The sequence below is a fragment of the Zosterops lateralis genome, assembly GCF_965231275.1.
Source record: "Zosterops lateralis genome assembly, chromosome: 6".
Lineage (NCBI taxonomy): Eukaryota > Metazoa > Chordata > Aves > Passeriformes > Zosteropidae > Zosterops > Zosterops lateralis.
The window spans coordinates 51,870,791-51,892,949 of NC_139761.1; the positions used below are offsets into that span (position 1 = coordinate 51,870,791).

At 48.0% G+C, this 22,159-nt stretch overlaps 1 protein-coding gene across 1 annotated transcript; it reads right to left on the reverse strand.

Annotated features, from left to right (window-relative positions):
- Nucleotides 1-7,555: 7,555 nt before the first annotated feature.
- On the reverse strand, nucleotides 7,556-21,506 carry NRIP3 (nuclear receptor interacting protein 3). The gene is made up of 7 exons (XM_083864154.1): nucleotides 21,293-21,506; nucleotides 14,832-15,011; nucleotides 14,089-14,171; nucleotides 11,413-11,552; nucleotides 10,988-11,040; nucleotides 10,769-10,883; nucleotides 7,556-9,373 (listed from the first exon to the last, which is right to left on the reverse strand). The coding sequence occupies exons 1-6, from the start codon at nucleotides 21,464-21,466 to the stop codon at nucleotides 10,782-10,784; spliced, it is 732 nt and encodes a 243-aa protein (XP_083720280.1). The 5' UTR covers nucleotides 21,467-21,506; the 3' UTR covers nucleotides 7,556-9,373; nucleotides 10,769-10,781.
- Between the last annotated feature and the right edge of the window lie 653 nt (nucleotides 21,507-22,159).

The window sequence follows — 22,159 nt, forward strand, 5'->3', positions numbered from 1 at the left end:
CTGACAGCGTGCCCAGGCTCCGACTTTCAACCCAGACAACGCCTCTTCCTCTAATTACCAAAAAAGCCTTTTCCAAGGAGGAAAGATCTGTTTGGAATAGCGGTGTTTTGATCATCAGAGCAAAGGTATTGAGCTGTCCACCACCCAGACACAGGGAGGATGGCTGTGTTTGGTTTGCCATTCATGCTGTGTGCTGCTCCTCGGTAATGTAATCAGGAATGACTTGTGGGTTGGCTCCAGGACTATGTTCTTTTCTTCACTGGTGCGGCTTCTCTTCGTATGCTGAAATGAATTAATATCTAACAGCACTTCCAGTAACTCCTGATTTCGTGTAGTGGCAAATAGTTGCTCGGGCTAATGTTCTGGAGAAAACACTCTGCTTTTCTTGGGGGTGAGCCTTGTGCTGCCAGTCCTCCAAAAGCTGTGTGCCTCCTGGCATTCCATGGGCAAAGCCTTGAGACAGATCAAGCCAACAGTTCTTCAGGCCAAATGAGCAGGAGCAGATGAGAAATGCGGAGCACAAAGATGAGTTTTGAGGGCATTGAAGCTGGGTGGCAGAGGAAAAAAGTAGGATATGTTTTCCTGCCCGCCAATCCAGTGTAATTCTATAGCAAGGGACAGGGTGATATTCTTTTTTTTTTTTTTTTTTTTTTTCTTCCCTTTACAGATTCTAAGCTTTTTATATGTAAACTGAGAGCTCAGTCTGTGGCTTTGGCTGTCCCACTCCCAATTGCTCAGTATTTGCCTCAATTGGTGCATGTTTCTATCTGGCTAAGAGGAATCCTAGATTAGGTTTGATAACCAAAACATGGCTGAGATCCTTACTAGGACTCATCAAAGGACCCACAAAAGGACCCCTCCAGGACTACCTGACTGAGAGGAGCTTGCAGCTGAATGCTGATATGGTTCTCTCCTTTCTGACACATGAACAGCTCTCACTGGGAAGGTGTCTATCCTGGCATGGCCGTGGCCTTACCCAGGACAGGTTTTGTAAGGTGTTAGTGACAGGGGCTCCCTGCACTGCACCTGAGGGTGGTAACAGCACATAACCCATTCTGGGCACTTGCCTCACCAGCAGCAACTGAACTCGCTGGGCACTGGCTGCAGAGTTTTGCAGCACAGCAAAGACTCAGAATAAAATCCACTGCAAAAGCCTGTTGCCCCGGTAGACAGTAAGTGTTCTATGGGTTATTGAACTCAGAATGTCCATGTCCACTGGAAAGCTGTTCATCTTGCTGCTGGGTGACCACAACACACGTATTTTGATTTGTTCCATTGTCAGTGCTGTCCAGCCCAAGCACTTCTGTGACCCCAGCATCAGCCTGCACAGTACCTTCCATTTAACACAATTACTGGCTCATTTGCTATTCCATTTTATTTGATCTGAGCCTTAAAGACCAAATCACGTGTACTGCAAATTACACAATGTCCATCCTTAACTTGGATGGCTTCAAGCAGGTGCTGAGGAGCAATTAGATCACTGTCTGTAGAAGCTGCTATTTAACTAAGAAAGAAAAGACAACTCTAAATAAGACAGATGCAGAGAGAACTCAAAGCTTGCTCACACTGATAATGAAAATTAATCAAACATCATTAGCAGTCTCCAGAGAGTTCAGTACATCATGTGCTTCTGAGATGTGCTTCTGGTTGTTCTCTGCCTGACAAGAGCACCCACTTCTCGCAGCTCAAGGACAGAAAAGAGATTTGCTACGTCAATTAAAAGATTAAAATGTGGGGCTTTTTTCAGAAAGAGTTGGGTAGCTTTCTTTGAAAGCCATTTGGGCCAGCCTGTGGCTTAGTGTGGTGACCAGCCAGGATCTCTGGGGAGGTTAATAAATGCATGCAGGTGATTCTACTAAATACACACCCTTGCTTTTCCTCCCATAGAGGGGGACTTACCTGGAGACACTCCATTCTGAGCAGTGCTCCCTGGCAGGCTGTTTCTACACCTAAATGCAGCTGTGATGGGTAAGCAGCATATTCCATGGAAAGGACTTGTCAGGAGAGTTGGTTACTAATACCAGTCTCCTAAGAATTATTTTAGCACACAGTTAATTCTACTAAAACCTCATTTCCTTCCTTTTGCCATCTTGCCTCTTTTTTGTTGCCCTAATTTTGCCCTCGTTGTCCAAGTTGCCCTACTCATCAGCCTCAAAAGCTGGACACTGAGTCCATTCAATTTTTATTGTGTTAAAGACACTGGACCCCTGGTTAGAGCTTCTGAGCTTTACAACAACTGTTTTGTTTGGGATTTGTGTTTGTCCTTTGGATGTGGTTGTTTACCCACCACCACCATTTACGTTTATAGTTTAGTATTGTGGGAATTATGGGGAAGATGAGTAACTGACCTTGCTGGTCAAAGATGTGCCAGTTCAGGCTTAAAAATCAAGAGAAAAGAATCTAAGAGTGAAAAACTCAAGGTCTGTGTTTGCACATGAGCACATAGTGATGTAGACCTGCAGCCCTCCCACAAACCAGTCTTAAGGCTGGTGCCTGTTATCCCTTCACACTGTCAGGCAGAGTCCTGAGAGCTTCTCTCCTGAAGCTGGGCCTTGGGGATTGACCCTTGGGATTGACCCACTGACCTCTCTGTAAACATGGCAGTTCTCAGTGCCAGGGATGGGGCTGTGCCTTTGCTGAGCCTGGTCTCTTCTGAATTACCTGTGACCTCCAGGAGTAAACAAGACATATTTTTCTCCTAAAGCAATAAGAGGTGCATCTAGATGGCCTTAACTTGATTTGGGACTGCAGAGAGCGGAAGTGCAGGGAGGGCAGCTGATGTGGGCTCATTGTCATCAGTGTCTTCTAATACAATTTTTGAACAAGAGCATCCTATTAACTCCCTGTATACAGACTACAGTGATTCATTGTGCTAGAGCTTTCCCCAGGAAGCTTTTTTGCAGCTGCCACTGGATGGTACAGCTGCTCTCTGGATAGGTACAGGTGAACTGAGTTGGCACTTTCTAGCTTTTAGAACAAGGATCATAGGAGAGATGTCCCCACTTGAAACATGTCTCAGCCCTCACAGCTAAACCTGAGATTTCACTGAACAGGACATTGGCACAGGACATTGTGACCTTCATATCACAGCATAGAAAGCAGCAGGAGGAAAGAAGGAAGGAAGGAAATGCCAGGCAGAAGCTTTCTTGCAACAAAACGTGGTCTCGGAGCAAATTTAACCAGGAGAATGCTAAGCTGTAAATGCCAAGTTAATTAGTCCTCATGCATAATTCGTTTTTAAAAATACACTTCATCTCCTGAAGGAACAAGAGCCCGTTTCCCCTTCTGTTAGCCTTAAAAGTCAAACTGAAAAATGCCATTGAAGTCTAAACCAAGAAGCATCACGATGCTTTCAGTAGAGAAGCTCTCTGTGAGTAGGAGCCTAAAATCCACATATTTCCTCTCTAAGCCTGCCAAACCAGAAGGCTGAACAGCCTCCCCAGGGCACCTCTCACAGCAGACCCACTTCACTGGATTCTCATATGACTGCACTGTTGAGGCCCAGTTTCTTTGTTACACCAGCTCCAAACCACATTTTGACCAATTATAGGTTTTCTACTTCCCCACTAGCAATAAAAAAGGCTAGTGGCAAAGTCCTGATCATTTCTCATGTGCCCTGATCTCTACTGGCCTGGATAAAACCAGGTTACTGGGCTGCAACTCATTCATCCTGTGCTTTATCTTCCACCCAGGGATTTTGAAATGTTTTTTTGATTTGTGATCTAGGAAAGACCAATGATTAACTCCCAGTTACATTTTTATTTTCCAATGAATACCCAGTGCTGTCTAGTGTTGCACAGTTTCTCTTTGCCCCTGCTCTCCATGACTCAGTATGTTTTGCATCTGTGAAGTGCCTGATCACTCTCCTGATCGCTCCATGTGATCTTGTTTGTGGAAGAACAGAGGACTGAGATTTATAGCAACACTTCAAAATATATTGGTTTTCTCACTGAGGTCACGGATCTCAATATTGCTCCTTCCCTTATGCAGTATTTTTCAGTGCTGCCTTTACCAGCATTGCCATTGAGATGCTTCCCAGCTGGCAACACCTGAAAAATTCCACGGCCAGCTGTGCATCCCTGGGTTGCAGGTAACAACCTGGCCCTGCCTACTTTCTCCTCACTGCAGAGAGTTTTTAGGTGGCTGGGTCCTGGTCTCCCTCTCCAGTCTTCCTGTCAGTCCTCTCTTAGTGCTTCTTCCCTTGGCAGGAGCACCTGGCACCAAGGCAGGGTACAGCTTTGTGTGTCACCCGTGGGGCTGCTGCCAGCCAGAGCACAGGAACAGGGCAGCCCACGGCCCCTGAGCCCCAGAGCCAAGCACAGGCAGCTGGGTACCGCAGCACAGGGTCTGTGCAGGCTGGGCCAGCCCCAGAGAAATGAAACCCCAGAGGCACCCCAAAGTGTTAGGCAGTGGTTTCCTCACCTGCAGTAGCTCCCCTGAAGGGAGGAGGTTGTTTCTCCTGGTCTCTGAGAAGGAGAGATGAGAGGTGGTGAGCAGTAAATCAGTGCTGGCCCTGGCACTGTCGGGGGGAACAGGTGGACACACAAGGGGCTGGAACAGCATTAAGAGCTCCCCACCTTCTGCAGATCCCCCACCTGTGTCTGGACACTGGGCGGGTCTAGGTTCAATGAGCACATAACTTTACACCACTTCTCCTTGGACAAACCGAGGTGTTTTCTGGAGAATCCAAGCGCGTCTCCCTGCGGGGGCAGCCACGAGCCGCGGGCATCGATCCTACTGCTTTCAAAAAGTGGAGACCAAGTCCCTGCAGCTTCCCTCCCCAGCTAGTTCTCCTGCTGCCGTGGTTTCCTGTTATTCCTAAACTCCCGATATTTTTAGGTTATCGACTGTCTTCATACCCACTTTGGGAGTGATGAAATCTCATCCTGAGGAAGTGGTTGCAGCACCACTCTAGTAACAAAATCATTAAATCAATTGCCTTTGCAGCAAAGCCATCTCTGGTGAAATGTCACTGATACCTGCAGTGTCATCTCCAGAGCCTGCAGCCTTATATCAGCCATGTGGTTGGTGACAGAGGAGGAGGAGAGCAGCACATGGCTGAGCTACTGCCAGCAGTGCAGAGCCCATGTAAAAGAGAAAAAAGAGGAGTCTCAGCTTAGGAAAAGGAGTAGATTTTCAGTTAATGGAAACCTGATACTTCACCTCCATCTATTAAGCTGCAGGTGATAAAGCAATACAGACTTCAGCTGATGTTTGCCCCATAAAATAAACCCAGCAATGTGCAGCCCCAAGACATATGTTTATACAGAAATAAGTCATGGAGTTATTTGCTTCTGAGACATAAGAATTAGATTTGTTTTCACAACATGTTGTGCATCACTTCATCATCAGTAATAGAAAAGCCCATAAAAAGGACCTCCCTGGAGAGCTATTAGATAACAGATTACTGTGGAGATAACTGTGAAGAAACACCCCAGCAGGTCTCATCTAATCAGCTGCTCTGCTGGTAGAGGTGATGAACAAATGTTGGTGGATCTCAGCAGGATCCAAAATGCATGTGAGTGAAGGCTGTAGGGCTGCTCCTGGCAATGGCCTCTGACTTTCCACTGCAGAGTGGCCAGCCTAGAAGGAATTAAGTAGCAAATGTGGTGGAAGGAGTTGGGGTGGTGTGGTGAGCCCCAGGCTGCAGCCCCAGGGTGCTCCTCCTCTGCTGCTGCCTGCCGACATGCCCTCGGGGATGCCCCTTGCATCACTTGCAATGAAGTACAGACAGGAGTTGGGAGCCTGACAGCCACTCTCCACCAGATCTCTAGGTCTCTAAAATTTTCAGCAAGTGTTGATGCCTGGCCCACATGGCCATTTTAATTGCAAGGCCCAAGCATCAAGATCCTACATGTTCCACCACCTTTTGAAGCTCTGCAATGGGCTCACCAGGGTTTTGTTTAATGTCTCCTTCTTTGAAAAGCTTTGCCTCAGCTTTGCCTCAGCTTTAGGCATGACCAAAGTGAAGACAAGACGTGGTCTTGGAGGGAGCAAAGGCGTGTCCCACCACCCTTTGCTGACCATATGGGCACAAGGGACAGTGCTTTGGCCAGGGAGCAGCTGGCTCACTTTCCCTGAGGCTGCCTGAGAAGGGGGTTGTGCTTGCCCTCACCTCTGAAATATTTGTGTGCAGCATGATGGCATTAACCAGCTGAGTAAAACATTCAACAAAACCCTCTCCCACTCCAGAGGCTTCTCATAACATACTCTCACAGCTGTTTCTTTATCTCCTGGGTCCTCCTCATCCCACATGGCTGCAGGCATTGCCCTCTTCTCTGTCTCCACCACCTGCCAAGAGGCAGCAGATCCCTTGGTTACAAGGCCTTCCTGCAAACCCGTGCCAGGGAGAGGTTTCCAAAGGGGCACAGGCACACACCTGTGCTGGAGAGGAGCAGGAGCAAGCACCCAGAGCTTGCAGAGCAGGTCTGCAACACTCAGCTGTACCATTTACCCCTGTGACCATACAAGTGCTTGACAAAGAGATCTGATGTTACTTCCCCTGTTCTATAATCCCTCTAGACTGAGTTCCTGTCCCCTAAAGCAGCTGTCCTGTGTTATCCTGTTCACAGGAGCCACCTCTGAAGGCTCACCAGCTCCAGGACTAGCCCCACTGTGCAGAAGGGATGGAATTTTGCCCATTGATTTTCTATTTGCCTGTGCTGGGACTCTGCTCTCTACCATCATGAATAAATCTAGAGACTTATAGCAGCTCCAGGAAGCATGAGACATTATATTTGCCTGTACATTGATTCTTCTCATTTTTTCTCCATTTTATTGCTGGAGCCTGGTTTCTCTCCACACTCAGAGAAAATGCCAGCCCAGCATTGAGGAGAGCCAGTTTCACTGGGTGTGGAGTATTGCTGCTCCACCAAAGGTTGTTGCTGTGGCACTTGGAGTGGGGGAAAGGATAATTTCTCATCAGTAAGACAGAGCTCAACTACTGCAGAAACATCCTAAAGCCCATCCAGGCAGAGACAGGAAGCCCCTAAATTCAGATTCAAAGCTTTGGGGAAGACCCTGACCTCTGTCTGTGGTCACAGAGCTATTGCACTCATGCCTCACTTCTCGTGTTCTGGCCACTTTCTTTCCCAGCTTTCCAGAGTTTACAAAGGACTTTCATATCCCCCTGCACTGGCATTGCTCCAGCAAGGTAACTAAACCCAGCATAAACACCAAAACAGCTTTCCAAAGGGTAAACCTGGAAACAGCAGGATCTCATAGATCTCATACCTCCCTTGGGAGGCAGAGCTGTGGCGACAGAGGTTGGAATTTCAAGTGCTCACCTTTTAGCCCAAGTGCTGTGTGCCATTTAGCCTGCCCTGGCTAATTCATCCCAACTTCCGCTCTCCCTCTTTTCAATGGCAATTTCCACCAGCATTTCCAAAAGCACTGTAGAGCCCCAACAGACTTTAGAGTGAAATAATCCCCTATTTTTAACATGCACTGCAATCAAACAAAAAATCATATCCAGCATACAAGCAAATAAACAGCAATAATGGTGTAACTTTATTTAGATTTAATTTGACATTTAGCACAGTAATATGCACAGAAAGAAAAAAGTACCAAAATACCAAACTCATAGCATATAAAATAATCAAATATATTTCATATTTAGTGAAATATTTCTACAACACATCAGTGGGACTACCCTGGGCAGCCCAACCCTTTAAATATATATATATTTTTTTTATATTTATAGCTGTGTTATATAAAATACTGTATGTAGAGAAAGCACTGAAACTTATCACCAAGATAGAAAATAGCTCAAAATACAGATAGGTCAAGTTTGCTGGATACAATATCGAAAAGAGGTTCAAACCACTGCAGGAGGTAAAGCTCCAGCTGAGATGCTCTGGCAGGCATGGGATGGCAGGGGTGGGCACACACTGGATCAGCTGGCAGGAGCCTGGCTGCCAATGGCCATGAGATGACAAAAAACTTTCTGACTCTCACCCAGAGCCACCAAGAGGCTTCTGACGTGGGAATGCCGTCGGTGCTTGTGGCTGATGCTGGGAACAAAGCACCTTTGCTAAGTCAGAGCTATCGGAGCAGCTCCTGCTCCTGCAGCACCACTGGAGCCCTTAAGGGCCCAGCTGCAGCAGGACTGGCCATCAGCAGATGCACAACATCACAAGGATATTATTCTGAATTTTAAAGATGCCTCTTTGGCAGATAACAGCACTTAATTCCCATTAGGTTTTGAAAACATGAAAAGCTGTGTTTGTGCGAGGCCAGGCTCCCCCAGGCAATACCGAGTGGCACGGGAAGCAACAACCCTGCTGCTCCAGGACAGTGGCATCAAATCAAAGGCTTGTCCTGGCAAAAACTTCCACCTCCCCTGAGGGTCGTCAAGGGTTGTACTTAAGAAGCCAAGCAATTTGTAGACAGGTATAAAAAATATGGCATTTCTGGCGGCTGCACTGAAGTGCAGCTGGAGTCAATAACCTGTGCAGATACTGCAGGGGCTTCAGGCTGGGTGCTGGGTGGGCAGGGATAGGCACAGGTCCTGGTGGCAGAGGCAGCCAAGGGCCCTGCATCTGCTGCTTTCCACACAACACACTTCTGTGCTTGTTTGTTGCTTTTTGGCCCGGTGAAATGATTGATTTACTTGACTACCCCCACAGGAAGGCAGCCAAGACTTGCCCAGAGGATCCCTCCTCAGAGGGTTTCAAGCCCCAGCGCTGGTGTCAACCCCACACTGGGAGATCAGCCCGGGAGCCCTCCCAAACCCTGTTCCTGTGCTTCTGCCACACCACTGCAGAGAAGCCTGTAACCCATTAATAATTCCGCAATTGCTCTTTCTCATCAAGCCAACAGTTGCATCCCTAATTACATGGCAACAATACTATGCTAACAGGATGAGCTATATTTCCTTGGTAGTATTAACATTGTTGTTTTACTCTGAGTAACTTCCTGGTAATGGCCATTTGAATGTGGCAATATCAATTAAGTGAATATAAATGCTTAGCCCCTGGAAAAAATCATTAATAAAAATCTCATTCTGATAGCCTCTAATCACAACTAAGTACAATTACTCATATGAGGCCACTATAAAAAGTATATTTCTCATCAGAAGAAGTTCATAAGGTTTTCCCAACTGTTTGTAATAAAGAGGACACTATATAGAAAAGTCCAGAAAATAAGCACACATTTGTTTCTTAAAACCCATAGATAAACATGACAATATCTCTAAATTACTGGCTACAAACAGGATTTCATTTAGCTCTACTCAAGCTGTAGCCTGGTATAAATGTTTTCAAAGCAGTGTGTTGCTGTTTCATCTGGAACAGCTGCACAGGATTTCTTTGATATCAAGCTCTTGTGTGGGGATGGTGTTTCAATTTCTCTTTATGCCTCCAAACTGCTGAAAGTGGAAGGAAAAGACATTTAGTAGAACAGGCATTTTTCATGGGGAAAAAAAAAAAAGAAAAAAAAAAAAAGAAAAAAAAAAAAAAGAAAAAAAAAAAAGGCAGCATAATTTGGCCTTGAAAGCTGTACTAAGAAATAATTTATCACTGCAGTGGTGAAAGAACAACACTGCATCTCTCGCATCTCTGATTCAAAGGCAACAGGGAAACCAGCCTGTGGTTTTGCATTGGTCCCCCACAGTGCTGTACCTGGCACTCCCTGGGCCATCAGCTGTCCCGGACACACGGCAGGGAGGTGACCTGGACACGGAGCAGGAGCACCTGTGCTGTCATCCTGACTGCCCACACCAGCCGGTTCCTCCCTCCTGCGCTCCCTGATGCCCATCGGTACAAGCAGCTAAGGGAGATGTGCTTCTTCCCCTTCCCTCCCACTCTTTCCCCTTCTCCTCTGCTCCTTCCCCTTCTCCCTTGCTCCTTCCCCTTCTCCCCTGCTCTCTCCGAGATCAGCAGTTCCCAGCACAGCAGGTTTGAGCTGCAGAAGGCTGCAGGACATCCCAAATTCCCAAGGCTGGTCGCGACAGGCAGCTAAAGAAGATATTGACCTACATCATCCAGCAGACACACTTTCTTAAGCAGTGAGCAAAGGTTTTTTAGGTTGCTCATTGCTGAGCAACCTCAAGCGCTGCCTGCGAAGGCACAGAAGTGCAAACCCCCTGTCAGGCACTCGGTGCCCGCCGGTTTCGTGAGTCAGAGGCAGGAACCAGTGATACATCCCTTATTCACAGCACTCAGCAAGAAAGATGCAGTGCCTGGGAGGAGGGGGTTTGCCCTGCCTGCTTGCCTGCAGAGCCAGCCACCACGGCTGCACATATTGAAGAGGTACAGCACATATTTATTTTTCTTTAGAGAGATAAGGCTGGAAAAATCTGAGGCACCAGGAAGAGCTGGCAGGGTAAGCTGCTGGGGTAATGCAGGGAGAAGTGGCAACACCATTATCTCCAGGCAGGATCTCTCTCCCAAACATTCATGTGGGTTTGTCAGCCTTGCTTCATAAATATTTTCCTGGCAAAGTTTTGTTTGGGAACACTGTCAAAGCAGGCCTCAAGGAGTCTTCTTAGTGACCTCCAAAAAGTACATTTCCTAAGACATTCCCCTGTGCATATCTTGTCAGACACTCACTTTGATGTACAATGTTTGCTAGAAAAAAAAGCAGTAAAAGCTGACAAAGGCTGCCGAAAAATCCAGGAACTCCGTTTCAAAATTTGATGAGCTAATAAAAACAATTTTTTGCCGGGGCCATTAACCTCTCACTCCCCTCCAGCAAAGGGTCTGGCAGCTCCCGTGTGGCCCTGCCAGGGGGCACTGCCTGCAGGCTGAGGGATGCACAAGCTGCTCACCTCCCCAGACTCCTTACTGCTCTCCTGCCTCAGCACTGTCAATGCCCACAAACGGGATCTCTTCCCTGTCCATCTGCCCCAGGACAAGGTGGTGCTTCTCCATGTTTATGACACACTGTAGAGAAAAAAAATGTCTTTAGGTAAGAGGGGAAAATGCAAATTAGAGCTGTCCCAGCTCCCCCATCAGCACAAGTAAGCATCCTGCTGGAAAACTCCTACCTTCAGAGACTTCAGTGTCTGCAGCCCAAAGGAAAAGGGTTGGTCGTTGTCCTCTGAAAAGAACAGGACAATTCAGATTTATACATTCAAAATGCCCTCCTGGGCTTTTTGTCAGTGATTCCATCATTCTTTTGTGGTTGCTCTGCTAAACAAAACCCTGTTTATAAGGGCACTGAGTCCAGAGAACAGGAGGGCACAGGATGGCAGGAGTGCAGGCAGATGGGCCTGCAGGGAGGTGCAGTGGTTGCTCCATCAGCATGGCAAAGCCAAGCTAGCTGAACACATCCTCCTCCTTCCCTCTGGGGGGCCAAACAGGAACTTACTCTATTTTAATTTTTACATCTTCCTAAAGCTTTGTTTGTCCTGCTGGGATAAGAGGAAATAGACCCAGCCCATAGTGGAGGACCAGAGGGTTATGCACTCACCCACGACGAGGACAGCGCACTCCACGGGGACCGCTCCCACTGTGAGGGACAGACACTCGATCTGCCCAATGGCTTTCACCTTGTTTGGCAATGAAACCACCTCATCTTCAACAGGGAGTTCTTTGAGATGCTCCTTTAACCTGTGGGCATTGAAAACACTCCTAACATCAAATGGCCGTGTCTTGGCTGTTCCAGCAAAGAGTGAACAGTGTTTGGAGTGTGCCTACACCTGAAGTGCTCTTGCCTTGCTCATTTACCACGCTGGTTTTGGAAAGCTGCTTCCCTGGCAGGTTGTCTGTGGGTGCTCTGCAGGCAGCCAGCAGCCCACAGGCATATCAGACCACAGCATGACCCACAATGCAGCCCTGGGGCTGCCCCAGCACAGCTCTGTACTGCATTTTGGGTTTTACCTGAGGAATCTTTTTCCAACATTTTCTCGAGATTTAGGGAATACAAAATTGCTTCTAATGCAATGTGTGTGTAAGGAAGGGTTAGTTCACTCCAGCTTCCAAGAGTGGAGCTGACACTGTGTCCCTGTGGAATCACAGAAATGCTGAGGTTGGAACAGACCTCTAAGACCATCGAGTCCAACTGTTAACCCAGGACTGCCAAAGTCACCACTAAACTGTGTCCCCAGATGCCACACCCACACGTATTTCAAACACTTCTAGGCATGGTGATGCCACCACTTCTCTAAGCAGCTTGTTCCAAGGCCTGACCACCCTTTCAGTGAAGAAATTTTTCCCGATACCCAAACTAAACCTCACGTGGCAGAACCCAAGATCATTTCCTCTGGTCCTGTCACTCATTACCTCACTCAATCCTCCCTTCAAGTGGCTGTAGAGAGTAACAAGGTGCCCCCTGAGTCCCCTTTTCTCCATGCTCAACATGGCTCACATCCAGGGTGGCCTAATCTGTGTTTGTTAGTCTGTTAGGCGCTGCTGCTGCATTTGTTCAGAGGAAATGGGGACAGATCAATCACATTCAGCCCAAAGAAAAGAAAAAAGGATGTCAGAGATACCTCAGGTACAGCTTCTATCTACACCCTTTGAACCAGTCTGACAATACTAATTAATTATTTAGCTTCAGTTTCTCTTTTAAACTGAACAAGAATCTAATGGAAAGGCCTTTTGAGGGGCTGATCTCTCTCTCAGATAAAAGCCATATCAATTTTCAGCTATTTGAGGTACCTTTCTGCTGAGCTGCACTGCGGCAGTGCATGTGTGTGTGTGTCTGTCTGTCTGTCTGTCTGTCCGTCTGTCCTGGGGGGCCAGCCTCCTCACAGGCTCCAGGACTCCATTGCCCCCACCACACAGGTGCAAGGACTGTGAGGGGTAGCAGGGAAAAGGAGCTGGACCCCCTCTGCTGCTTTCTTGGAGCCTGGCCTTAAAAATCAGTAGGAATATATCAATCAGAGGTTTTTGGGCTCCTTGGCCACCTCCTGCACCTCCTACAGCTCCACAGGGGATTTCTCATACTGGCAACCCGTGAGCCTACTCTGCTGCTTTCCTCAGTGTGAGGGGGAGAGAGTGACTGGCATCATGACAAGACACAAAAATGTTTTTGAAAAAGAAGGGAGGAATTGAGCCTGAGCATCAGACACACAAGTGCTGCTCTGAGGCATCGAGTCCCCTGAGACCTGGGCAGCAGGAACAGGCTCTGACCTCTTTCTTCAGTGGTCTTTGAAGGACAGGGCTGCTGCAACAGAGCAGTGCTGCAAGAACTGCATCAGACACACAGAAGAAACACAGGGAGCAGAGGAACTGTCCCGGAGCATGAAATCCCTCCAAATGCCATCGTGTGGCCATCCTGAGCTTGGCTGAGCTGTTCCACAGATTGTGACAAGGTTGTAGTAAGCACAGCCACCTTCCAGTCACTAAGCACTATCGTGCAAAGAAGTAATTAATGTTAGAACAGGCACCATTCATTCAGGGCTGTGCAGCAGTGCTCAGTGAGCATATGTAATTTTCTTTTTTTCATAATTATTGCAAGTTAGCTGCAAAAAGCAATGACTCCATGGGAATAAAGTGCCAAAACCTCCTTGATATCCTGTGAGCTGATGCCTACTCCTGTTCCTCAGAGATGAGAAAGAGTTTCACTGTAAATGGCTGTCAGTTACCTCTCTAATAACCCATAAATACATTTCCTTTTCCTTTATAGAGGAGAAATCTGTAACTGGGAGCAGCATCAGACACCCAGTTCTGAGAACATGCATGCACACAGCTTCTTTACATTGGGTTCTGGGCCAGCAGTGCTGCAGCCACTGTTTGAGGACATGTCCAGCAGCCTGATCCCTGCCACAGGAGCCTGCAGAGCTGGGCTGGGCTGCAGCCTCACACCTGCCCTGGGGACACAGAAGGCTGGGGAAGGTTCCACTGTTTCATGAGGCACTGAGTGACAAACAGGCAGTGCAAAAATACAAATGCATCCAACACTCTGAAGGGATTCCCTCAGAGGTGAATAGGGTGGTATCAGTGGCTTTCTATTCCATCTCCCTGCCCTTTAAGATTGGGACAGGTTTTGATTGTAGCAGAAGGGTCAGGGCTTGGCCAGTCACAAAGCACTCCCTTCTAGAATGACCATCACTGACAGGAGCAAAGCCCCAGCCCCAGCTCACTGCCTGTGCTGGCAGGTGCCAGGTTCCTGCAGAACAGAAATCCAGCTGAATATATTTACCCCAGCCTGTCCAGGCAGGCAGAAGACATGAGGTTGTGCTGTGAGCCGGTGTCCACCACGGCCTTCAGCTCCTTCCCTGCACACTGCAAGAGCAAGAAGAGATGGGAAATGACATGTGGGATGCAGGATGAGCACCAGAATGTCCAGGAGTTCTGGTGCCTATGAACTCTCCTCATGCCAGCTCATCCCTGCTCCCCTGCACACTCAGGTGCATGTAGGGTCCTGAGCCCTTCCTGGCTCATTTGCACCTGCAGAGAGCAGATGGGAAGCCCCAGGCAAGAGCGAATACTGTGGAGAGTGGGAAATACAAATGAGCATGAGGCTAAGGAAGAAAAATGTGAAATTACTCTTGGACAAAGAAAATAGGGATGACACTTGGGGAAAAGAAGCAGGCTGGGAACACAGGGATTTGCCATGGATAATTACACCCCAGCATTTCAGCATGCTGCCCCAGCTTAGATATCCCCTCCACCCTGATGTTTAAGGGAAGATACCCAAAATTGGAAGACAAGTTTTCTCCGTGATTCCCATGTGGACATCTCTGCCACAGCAGCCTGGAGCTGCAGAGGGAGTGTATCCCCACAGCTGGGACAGTCCCATGGGAGCACAAACTTGACTGGGAAACATGGAGAATGAGAGCACAGCCTGAGACTGTTGGAAATAAAATCTGCAGAAAAAAAAAAAAAAAAAAAAAAAAAAAAAAAAAAAAAAACACCTACAGAAGGCTGTGAAGGGACTATTACCTGGCAGCTCACCACTATGAGCTCTTCATCTTCTTTTTTCCCTGAGCTGTCCAGTTTGGTTTGGTTCAGCTTGCTGGTCTGTGAGGAGAGATCACCCTTTGGAGTCCAGCTGCCTCGGCTGCCTCGGAACTTGGATAAATTTGTCTCCATCAGGCGCTTCTGCAGGATGTTGTGTGGTTGCTTTAAGACAGAGCACACACAGAAGAGCAGGGTGAAGTCAGAGGAAAGCCACACAGTGGCCTGTGTCACTAGGCTGCCTGTGGTGCCCATGGGCCAGTGCTGCTCTCACGGGAGGGAGGCCCTGAAGTCTCATTCTCCCCAGTTCTCAGATTACAGGTATTCTTCCTAGCTAGCTCTGGCTTAACTGTCTTAACTGACTAAAAGGAACTTTGTTTTGCAAAGGGAATAATACTTTCAAACTATTAACCTTTGAGATCTTGGAGGGATGCCTTTCTTTCACCAAACTCAAATTCAGGGTTTGATTGCCTGTAGGAATCCAAATAAGTTCAGCCTTTTCAAGCTGGTGTTTCATCCATAACTGCCTTCATCTCTTGATGAAAGGAATTCTGTAGTGATGTGAAAAGTTGGGATGTAACAAATCACCTTTCCAATGACATTCACCATCTAAGTATGAAAAATATCTAAAATTTTCCCCTGTGCCTCTTTCCTCTGTACTTTTATTTAGCTGCTAAGGGTGGCTAAATGGGACCAATCCTTCCTGGACTGAGGCAAGTAGGTATTCTCCCAGAATTGCCAACACTTCTCTCTTTCTCTGTCATTTCCATTTGCTCTGGAGAAGCATGTTGCCTCTCAAGACCTCCTCCAACCTCTTTCCCAAAAGCCTGTTTATGTTTAATGTTCATTGCAGATGGATGCACACACTCTGCTGGAGGTGAAATGACTCTGCCTGATTATCTGCTCATTTCTCTGCCCAGCTAATCTGCCCTCCTCATTAATGCCTATCCTTCTGATTTTAATTTGTCCATGATGAGACATTCTTACTGGCTTATTCCCGAATTTTTGCATTCATGTTAAACATGCCTGTGTGTCTGCAGAGACATCTGAACCAGCAAACCTCCTCATCCCAAGGGAATATCAGAGTCAGGACAACTTTGAAAACCTCAGGCCAAGGCCCCCCAAGTTGGCCAGTGCCTACCCTTGTGCACAGCTTGTTAAATAACACCACTTACAGAAGTCTAATGCAAGCTGGCATCATCCTAAAATAACTGCAGCCACGCTGGCACTCCAGATCCCGCTGTGGGCACAGTGCAGGCAGCAGAGCTGGGCCTGAGTGATGGGATGGGGCAGCTGCAGCCAGCACCAGTGGTCACCGGGACATGTCAGCTCCTTGCATCCCCCCTTTCCATTGTTCTGATTTCTGCTACTTGGAATAAAACCCCATGGCCAGTTTGGGTTGCTGGTGCTGTGTCTGACCAACCCTACAGAGCATGTCCTGTGTGTGAGCAGTAACTTGTGATGGGGAGGAATTAGATCTGACATTGTGCTGCCTTCCCACTGAGGCCAAACAGCAGAAACCAGTGTTATTTAACTGAATGAAAGGCAGGCAAACTGGCTGCACTGGTACTGGGCTCTGTGTGGAGGGACAAGCAGATCAGTTTGGAAGTGTGGGCTCCCTTGTATGAGGCAGGAACTGTAGGTGCACAGTCAGCATTGTGATCACCTCCAGGGCTCCTCTCCAGAGCAAAAATGCAAGCCAGGGTTTTCTGACAGTGAATGGAATGTCCTTTTCACCCTTTATGTTTGACTGCAGCTCAGGCACACCGTGGGAACACAAATTCTTTGCATCATTTAAAAACAACAAAAGCAAGGATAGGAGTGTAGAAGTAAATGGATGAAATTCACCCAGCTGGCCAGAAGACAGCCTGTCTTGTCACCTCCTTGTGCCCAGCCCCACTCAGGCAGGACCAAGAGAAATTTCTGAATGGAATCATCCAGGACAGTCTGAGTGCTCTTCTGATCTGCCTGGCCTCAATCTCCAACACACTCCTCAATGCTATTTTAACTGTCATCTACCATCTAATTCAACCTAATTTTTTTTTAACTACAAGTTCTTCTATGAATTATTAATCAGGAGCATACATAGGTTTTCTCAAGCCCTGGTTTTTATGAATCTTATATGGGATCCATCACCAAAAGCAAAGATCCATCACTCAGCAGATACAAGTTACCAGCACAAATGGGATTGTCTTTTGTTGACCCTTGCCCTTCTGAAAACCACAGCAAATCCTGCCTCTGGGGGGGACAAATATTCCTTATGTTGTGCCCCAATACAGAAATAATCTGGCAAGAGGGGGCTGAAAAGGCTCCCTGCAGCACCATCCTGTCTCAGGCTATTAATTAGTTTGCTTTAACTTGGATTTCCCTTGACTCTTTTGTGCAACAGAGTGAGGGATGTTAGTCACAGAGATGACTCAAGTGATGGATACATACTTGGTAAATGGATAATGTGCCAGGGGACATTTGAAAATGCATATTTTGCTGGCAAACTGCAAGCAGACCATGTCTGAGAGGGAGGAAGAGGAGGAAAACCTCCTGCTGACAGCAGTGGGGAAGGCAACTGTGTTCTCCCTCCAGTGTGGGCCTGGCAGTGTGTGGAGGAACCCAGATTACTTGGTACAAAATTACTTTGCATTGCAAAAAACTCTTGAAAGTTTTGTAAAAATATAGAATGCTACATTTCGTTGTGACAGTGAAAGAATAAGTTTTCCTAGTATCAATCAGCACTATATAAATACATATCATAAGATATGTCCATTTCCAACCCTGAGATTTGCAAAACCTTATGATCCCCTAAAAACATCACAGTGAAAACCTAAAGAAGCGAGTGGAGATACCATCTACTGTTGACCTGATTTACCACTGTCTGTCAAAAGCATGAATAGTTCTGCCCAGCTTTATTCCTCTCTGATTTATAAGCAAGTGCATTGCTGCAGCTTGCAGTATTCATTTCTCTGGCAGGTTTCTCTCTGTTTGGCTTCTAGATCTGGGGATAACAAGACCCATCAACAGTTTCAGTCAGGAGGAGATGAAGGTCAGGCAAGACACCAGCTCCCCTCCTCCACAAACCCATCTCAAGAAGTTTGCCCTCTCTTCTGTACCTAGACAGTGGGGGGGGGGAAGGGGTTTTAATACATCGACAGAGTTAATCCCAAGAAATAATCAATTTCTCTCTTTTCTTCCCATCCTTCATCCAAATTCACATGTTCTACCAACATCCCGTCCTGTCAGCCCCTCTCTTAGGGTGATGAGGTGGGGGAGAGCTGCCCCCTGCACCCCAGGCAGCAGCCAGCTCTCTGGACAGGGCACTGCACACAGCATCAGAGCTTCTTGCATTTCAGACAGGACACACCAAACTCTGGGGCATACACAGCAGGGACTGTGCATCATCCAGTGCTGCACCAGCTACGAGAGGCTGGGCCTGGGGCCACAGGGCACCCAGGGTTGTGCTGAGGGTGCCCAGAGAAGGTGTGAGAGCATGATGGAAACAGGAAATGCTTTTGTTGCAGTTGCTGCTTTTGTTACTATTTACTTTATTTTATTTTACTATTTATTTTGTTACTATTTACTTTTTGTTACTATACTATATGTTTCCCAGGTTGTCAAATGATGCGGACTGTTCCGGGCAGAGCTGCTCCAAACTGGTCCGGTGGCTCTGGGGGCAAGGGACAAATGTCAGAGCACCAGGAGGAGCTGCAAGAGCCAGCCCTGTCCAGGTTGGGAAGGGGGCCATGTCAGGAAGCCCACATCCCAGCTAAAGACCATCTTGTGCCAATTTTTTGGAGTTCAGGAAAAAGGCTAATAGAGGGAAGAGGCATTAAAGCAAAGTCATTTCTGTTCTCTACATACAGCCTGACGTTTGTCAAATCCAGTGTATGCTTTGCTAGAGCTTGGTTTCCTACTGGACAGGATGGAGTACATAAAGGGAGCAAGGAGCTAGAGTTCGGTCTGAGCCAGAGTAATTCACTGGAAATGATGAGAGCATTGAAATGGATGATTACAAGTATTTATCAAACCTGTCTGTGCACATCATCACCAGGAAAGCTGCTTCAGGAGCTGAGTAATGGCACACAGACCAGGGGATGCCAGCACACCCACCACGGTGACCTGCTGCTGCTTCACTGTGCACAGCACCCCCTGCACCACGACCAAAAAGAAGGGGATTTCTCCCCAAAACTGGAAAGCTTGCTGCCAGCTGCCACAGTGACAGACAGGATCTGTTCTCACCACCTGTCACCATCCCTGAGGAGCTGTTCCCTCGTCTCTGCTCCTGCCAAGGCTGTCGGAAAACCCCCGCGGGAAACCCTGCGTTAATAAGGCCGGTCACGTCAGAAGCCCCTCCACACGTCACCACAGCTGCCACGCAGCTGCAGGCACAGAAACGTGCTGCTTTGTCAGGAGATGCACCATTATTCACAAGGAAGACATGCAGATGCCTCGGGCCAAGACCTCTGATGCTCTGGGCCTCCTGATGGCACAGCTCTGTCCCTTTGGACATGGGGCTCTCAATTTGGGGCCACGCCAAAATGAAGTCCCATATTTTGGAGGGTCTCCAGTCTCAGAGATGCACAATGTCCCAATCCCCAATTCTTGTGTGACATCCAGGCAGGCACAGCAGTGGGGACACACAGTGTGTCCTCTCCCAGCAATGGCCTTTCCCACCCTGGCTGTGTGAGGGGTGAGTGTGGCAGCGTCGCTTCCCTGCAACACGACCCATGGACACATCTCTGAAATTCATGGGATCTTCTCTGAGCCTGAGCATGTCCGGTGCTCTCACTTTGGGGACTCCCTGCACACCCCATGGGGCAGGAGGCTGTGGCCAAGAGAGCTCTGGCCACATGTGCCCACTGTGCCGTCACCCCCCACTGTGGGATGGGGACAAGGGGGATTTGCAGTGGGGTGGCCCACACCAGCTGGGTTCTCACCCCATCCCCAGCCACAGTAGCCAGATGGGCATCTCACCTCTGCCACATTGCACCTTTTGTTCTTGGAGGGGACTGGGAGCTGTGGCCCTCCCCAGAGCTTTGGCACACCCCTGGAGAGAGCCCCCATGCAGATCCTCCTTGCAGAGGCTGTGGGTACAGCAGGGGTGATGCTGCAGCCATGGCACAGGAGCAGGGAGGACACCTCGACTGACATTTCTCTGTCCAAGGAGGTGTCAGGGAGTCCATGCTCTGCCCCTGGTGCTGGTACAAAACCTGGTCCTCACTGTGCAGGGCAAAGGACTTCAGTGCCCCTGGCTCCTGCTACCTGTTGATTCTTATCTGGGCAGAGCAGAACACACATCAGGGACTCAGTCCCACTCACTGGGGGTCACAGAGGCACAAAATGTCATTTAGACTCTGCTGATAATAGTAATAATGCAATCCCTCCCTGAAAAGCACTTCAAGTCCCTGCTGGAGAGCTGCAATTCAGTGGTGACCAGGAAAGCTCCTTCTGAGCCTTTCTCTGGGCAGGAGCTTCACTTCCTACAATTGCAAAACATTGGGATATCAAAATTGGGATATCAAAAATCACCTCCACGTGCACTGCAGAGAACAGCCAGCTCACTCCACTTGTCTCAGGCAGAGCCAAGCCTAACCCAGCTGAGCAGGAAGCCTCTGACAGAACAAAATACTAAAAATAAAAACATTTACTTTGGTTCTCAATAAAATCTATATCAAGTATTGAAAAAAGCAAATATTGTTTTACAGGGTGCAAGATCTTTTCAATGCTTAGGCAAAAAAACCTAAAGCTTTCCCTGGTAGAAATGTTTTCTAAATTTCACTCTTCATGTCAGAACTTTTGATGTTACATTGAAGCATCCTTTCCCAGTAGAGAAAGCTGAAACATTTGTACAGTATTTAGAAATGCTCTCCAGCCCCCAGACATGGTGAATAACACCAAGTACAGGATCACATAGATCACTGTATATGTAAATATTTTAAACCTAAAATAATGTCTCTTTGGTTTAAAAAAAACCCCCATATATGCATTAGCCTTTATTGAAGTGTGATCTTGACAGTTTTATATTTTGAAATACCAGTGACTATACTGAATCTTTATGACTGTGTGCTGTGTGTGTGTGTAGATCACACACCAACATGTGTGTACATGTGCATTGTATGAAGCCATTCTAACTTACTCTGACCCAGAGAGGAATTTTGTACTGTGAACAGAGTGCCATTTTCATGCAAAAGTAAAAAAAAAAAAAAAATAGTTAAAAAAATGCTATTAACTCTGAGTGCCAGGTATCTAGAAGTACTTACTAAAATAAAACAACTGTGGTTATAACTAGCATCATATTTCTACTCCCTTCCTTTTACATACAAAAGTCCCATTTTTTACAATCAGTTTCCACATGCAACCAACTTCTCCTGACAGAAAAACAATGTGGGGAAATAAACAGACACTGCCCTACCAGCTTCTTAAGCCTCCTTCCAACAAACACAAGAGAGCCTTACAGTATCTTTGGAAGTGCCCAGCTTCTTCAGCCCGTCCAGAGGGAGGAGATCCGCAGAATCCTTGTGAATAAACTGAACCGCCTGCTTCATCCTCCTCTGCTGGCGGAGAGACGCCGCTTCCCTTATCTCCACTTCTTTCCTGCTCGGCTCCGTCAGGATCCCCGAATAAAACATCTCTCCGCCCGGGAGTGGCTCTCTCCTCGGAGATGCGCGTCTCGGGGAGCGGCGATGGGGGGATGCTCCGCCGCCTGCGCTTTATAGCCGGAGCCTGGTGACGTGGGGAGGCCGGCAGGTACCTGGCCCGAGGGGCCGGCACAGCGCGGGTACCAGGGCTGCTCCCGGGGGACAGCGCATCCCTGCCCTCCTCCCCTGCCTCTCCCGGCAGCGAGCCTACAGGCATGTCACGGCTCTCACAGGAGAGCACCGGAGCACCAGCACAGCCCCGGCGGGCACAGCCCCGGGTGAGGAGATGAAATGTCACCACAGGTGACACTGCCCAGCACCCCTGTGCTCCTGGGGAGATACAGCCCTGCACAGACTGTGCCACTGCCCGTGGGGAGGGTTGGGTACTTTATGGCTTGGGGTGCCCCTGGTCTCATCACAGCGTCGCCAGCAGCAACCTGGATCATCACTGTCCACTCCAGTGTGCAGGAAAATTGTCACAAAAGTTGTCCCAGCCAAACTGGGGCACCTTAAATGCGGTTTTGCACAGGGTCTCTGTACCCATCAAATGTCCAGGCACAGCACAATTTGACTAATCACCAACACCCACACCAGTGATTGTTCATCAGAGCAAAACTTGGCAAAGCAGCTATAGGTTTGCAGCTTTTTTGCTGCTTGCTTAATGACCCAGATGTTGCTGGAGTC

Excerpts from the sequence above, each read along its gene's own strand:
- NRIP3 (XM_083864154.1), bottom strand. The coding sequence starts at position 21,466 with ATGTTTTATTCGGGGATCCTGACGGAGCCGAGCAGGAAAGAAGTGGAG. Across the intron at positions 15,012-21,292 it reads TGGGCACTTCCAAAGATACT|CAACCACACAACATCCTGCA; the intron begins GTAAGGCTCTCT and ends TCTGTCTTAAAG. Across the intron at positions 11,041-11,412 it reads GTGCGCTGTCCTCGTCGTGG|AGGACAACGACCAACCCTTT; the intron begins GTGAGTGCATAA and ends TGTTCTTTTCAG.